The sequence below is a fragment of the Phalaenopsis equestris genome, unplaced genomic scaffold, assembly GCF_001263595.1.
Source record: "Phalaenopsis equestris unplaced genomic scaffold, ASM126359v1 Scaffold207403, whole genome shotgun sequence".
Taxonomy (NCBI): domain Eukaryota; kingdom Viridiplantae; phylum Streptophyta; class Magnoliopsida; order Asparagales; family Orchidaceae; genus Phalaenopsis; species Phalaenopsis equestris.
This window is the reverse complement of record NW_018226737.1, coordinates 335,597-339,823: the sequence shown is the minus strand read 5'-3', so window position 1 is coordinate 339,823 and position 4,227 is coordinate 335,597. Positions and strand designations below refer to the sequence as shown.

General features: G+C 38.3%; 1 protein-coding gene across 1 annotated transcript; it reads right to left on the bottom strand.

Moving 5' to 3' along the window:
- Positions 1-677: 677 nt before the first annotated feature.
- LOC110036496 (zinc finger protein GIS3-like) lies at positions 678-1,532 on the bottom strand. Its single transcript, XM_020740955.1, has one exon. The coding sequence runs from the start codon at positions 1,417-1,419 to the stop codon at positions 847-849; it is 573 nt and encodes a 190-aa protein (XP_020596614.1). The 5' UTR covers positions 1,420-1,532; the 3' UTR covers positions 678-846.
- Positions 1,533-4,227: the final 2,695 nt, after the last annotated feature.

Sequence of the window (4,227 nt, the reverse complement as noted above, 5' to 3'; positions counted from 1 at the left end):
CTAAATAATAATATATTATTTAATATTTAAGGAATTTATTAATTTTAAACCATTTTACGTTTAAAGTTTTAATATTGTTTGGATTTATACGAACACGAGCTAATAGATTTAATATAAAAATGATAATTGTAATTATAAAAAAGCTTTTTATGTGTGTGTTAAACTTTTTCGAGTTTTTCTCCTTTAAAATTTTAGAAGAGCCGAGGGCAAAACATGTCCTAGAAATTAAGTAACACACGCACAACAAAAAAAAGGCCCTTTGTTTATTTTCGTAGGGATTAAATGATTTAAATTAATTTATAAATGAAGAGTTGTGAATTAATGGTATCATATATATATATATATATATATATATAGAAAAACATTCGAGAGATCCGTTCCAAAATTCGTAAGAATAAATGTAGATTTTTTGCACTGATATGACCATCTGATTATCTCGACAATAACATTAACATTGTAAATATTAACTAATAAAACCATTATGAATATTATGTTATAATACTAAAATGAATAGTATCCTTTTCATTCAATAGATTTAAATACTCATAAAGCCATGATTAACTAGGAGATTCAAAATATAACATTAATCCACCATTAATTCATTCATTCAATCTTTCTTTAGATAATGTCACATAAATCAATGCATTAAAGCATAATATATGAGAAGTATTCGGTCGAATTTAGAACTAAGAAGCTCCTATTTAGAAAATCAAAGAAATGAAAAATAAACACCAATAAGAAATAAAATCATAACTCTAATTAATATGAAATTCATAATCATAATGCGTTCAAAATTAAGGAAATAAAAATAAGATGTACAAGAATATTGATGGTACGAATGACGGATCATGCGATTCTGGAACTGGCAGGCGCCAGGCTGAGATGAAGGTCTACTCCATACGAGCTGTCAGAGCCGGCAGCGTTGGTCGGAGCAGGGAATCGGCCCAGCGAAACCGGTCCGGACCGGATTCGTGGCAGCGTGTTCGGAGCGGGCGGGAAGGCTCTGCTATGGGTGAGTTGGAAGGACGGACGAGAGAAGTAAAAATAGGCGGTGGCCGGCGGGGATGCTGCGGCGGGTTTGTGGGCCGGTAGGAGAGGCTGCGGGGTTGTGAAGGAAGAGGGGATTGGATTGGCGCGCGTGTAGAGAGATGAAGCGGCGGCATGATGAAGCTGGGCGCGCTTTTGCTGTTCGCGCTCCTTCTTGTGGGCGTTCTGGTGGCCGCCGAGAGCTTGGGAGTTGGTGAACTCACGGAAGCAGTATTGGCACTCGAATTTTCGTCCCTCGGATGCGGCGAGTGAGGCCGTGGAGGTGGAGAAGGACGAATCGGATATCGGGGAGGGATCGACGGATGCTTGGAGGGCAAAGCCGAAGAGTTTCAGAGTTGTGTTGCAGGGTTTGTGGCACTGGATCTTTGACATTTTTTTTTCTCTTCTTTCGTGGTTCTTCTCTATGGAGCGACAAGGATGGGACGAGGAGAAAGAGAGGTTTGCTTCATGAGGTTTATGGAAGGAAGTTCATGTATATATCTAAATATGAGAGTCTTTAATTAAATTCACCTTAATTAAGTTTCCAAGAAAAATGATTTTCCCTTAATTAAGTTTTCCAGAGAAGTAACAAAATCTTTCCAAAAAAAGAATTGAAATATTCCCTTAATTAAATATTTCATTTAATTAATTGGATTTCAAATCATTTTCTTTCTTCAGTCTCCAACAAAAGAAATCTCATTTCCGCAGATCCGCCGAAGGAAATCCACCAAAAGAAAATATTTCGCGGCTCCAGTAAAGAAAAGAAAATCATATTCCAATTACCCCGCTTCGCTTTCCTTCCAAAATTTCTTCTGCTTTGAAATTTTTTTTTCGGCGTCCTGGAATAGCTCCGCTGCACCGCAAAATTTGAAGAATATTCCAAATTTACTTCTCCGCAGTTTTCTCCGCTCGCTCCAGCGAAGGAAATAAAAAATTCTTTATGTTTCTGCTCCGCCTCTTGCAAAGGAAATTTAGCACCAGCCAAAGAAAAATTCGAAAATCCTTCCGAATTTTCTTCTTCGCAACCTTTCCTCCGCTCAACCCGCAAAGGAATGAAATATTTCCTTCCAATTTCTCCTAATTCAGAATTGCCTCCACAACAAACAGACAACAATGGAAATTGATTCTCCTTCTCTAGTAAACAGACAGGAATGGAAATCGCGAAAGAAATTCCTCCGCTTCCGCCTCGATCATGCCTCCAATTCCTCCTTCCGCTCGAACTCGCAGAGTCCTGATTCGTGATTCCTTTCTGTCGCCGAAATAGAAGCACGAACGTCCCTCCCACGACGCGAACTCTTCCTTTTGGCTCTTGCGGGAACAATGCGTCTGCGAACTCGGCCCTGTAGCAGCGATCCTCCGCTCCTTCCCGCGCCGGACAACTCTCCAGCAACCTTCTGCACCGATGCCTTCCGCACCGAAGCCTTCCGCACCACGAAGCTCTCTGCCGCGATCCTTCTGTTCACAAACCCATGCGATCCGCTTGTTCGCAGACCGGAAAGGAGACAAGCAATCTTTTGCGCCTCCCGATCTTCTCGCAAGCCGCAATTCGCCGAACACCTGGAATTCTTGATATCTAGCTGCCAAATTTTCTTCAAATCTTCTTTCTTCCTGCACCGCCGAAAATTTTCTTCCCATCGAGTCTAGCTCTGATACCACTTGTTAAGAAATTAGGGCGAAGAAAAACAAGAATCGATACAAATCCAGAAGAACAAAATCCAGAAGAACACACAAATCCAGAAGAACACACAAATATTTACGAGGTTCAGCAAAGATGTCTACATCCTCGGGAGCATATCGGCGACCTCCTTTTCAATATTCAGAAAAGAGTACAGAATACAAAATTCAGAATCTCAGAGACTCAGAGACTCACCTAGGGTTACAAACATAACATATATATAACCCTATAGTACAATATGTAATTACTTAAATTACCCATGTACTAGACCGCGGGGTGTTGCCCCTGCACCGCCAACCTACATAATAAAACTCTCCCGATTGGACACATTCTTCCGCTCCACTCCACTCGTGGGCTCCGCTTCGTTTCAACATCTGTCCCTATATGGTATATGAGTCATACCAATATATATTTGGTGATGGAAAAATGAATTATTGCTTTGCACTAAGTGTAATTTATCAGGAGTTGATGGCATGGATGTCAAGAGATGAGAGATTAGGGTAATGTGGACTATAACATGTTGTATAGTAATTTGGTGTGTTTCAGACCGTCATTCAAATGTCAAGTCATCGAACATAAGAATTATTTTTATGACATTATAACTTTAAAATAATCATTTTCTTCAATTTGTATCTTCCTCTTAGACTTTTTAATGTAAAAACAAAATAAAATTAGGTCTGAAGGATCAAATCGATGTTTCATTTTACTCTAATTGGTCAAATAGAGGACAAATAAAAAAAGTAAAAAAAATACATGTGATAGGTCCTATACAGCAACTAATGCATTATGCATGAAGCTGTCGACCATACAACTGATTGCACTTGGCTTTGGTCGGCATACTGCATACAAGTGGCCAGAAGAGAGAATGACGCAATTGCCCCCAATACTCGCCTTAATACGACCGGCAACGGATGCTTTTCGATCCTGTTGACGCCAATATATAATTGTACATTTATTTTAAAAAGTTCATGTTTATGTTTACTCCTTTATTTATGCCCAAATACTGGTTTTACAGAATGGAGTTAATTTACATAAAATTAATGGGAAGTGATTGTAGATTTTTGTTGGACTTATTCAAGACCTAATTAATTTTTCAGCAATTATTCCAAACATTCGACCTTATAAACTTAAATTTATTATCAACCTTCTGCTCATTAGATTTGATAACTGCAAATTTTTGTTAAGAAATAAGACTAATTTTCATTTCGGTTTGCTGGTTTTTCTCTGGGATCAGAAAAGATCTGGAAAAAATTATCTTCTTTAAAGATTTTCATCATCTATGGCCATCTTACCTTCTCAATGTAATCACGACTTTAATATGCCACACACAATGATTGATTTGATGATACTCATTTGAGAAATTGATTTTCTTATGTCTACGACCGTCATGTTGCCTTCGGAGAGCCTCATAGGATGATTTTAATGACTTACCAACACAATTTGAAGATAAGTAAACAATCATAAGGAATACATTCTTGGCCCTTCTATCAGTATTATATCAATGTTTGATGTGTTATATAATATAG

Bases quoted from the DNA above. Each gene is read 5' to 3' on its own strand.
- LOC110036496 (XM_020740955.1), bottom strand. From the start codon at position 1,419: ATGTCAAAGATCCAGTGCCACAAACCCTGCAACACAACTCTGAAACTC.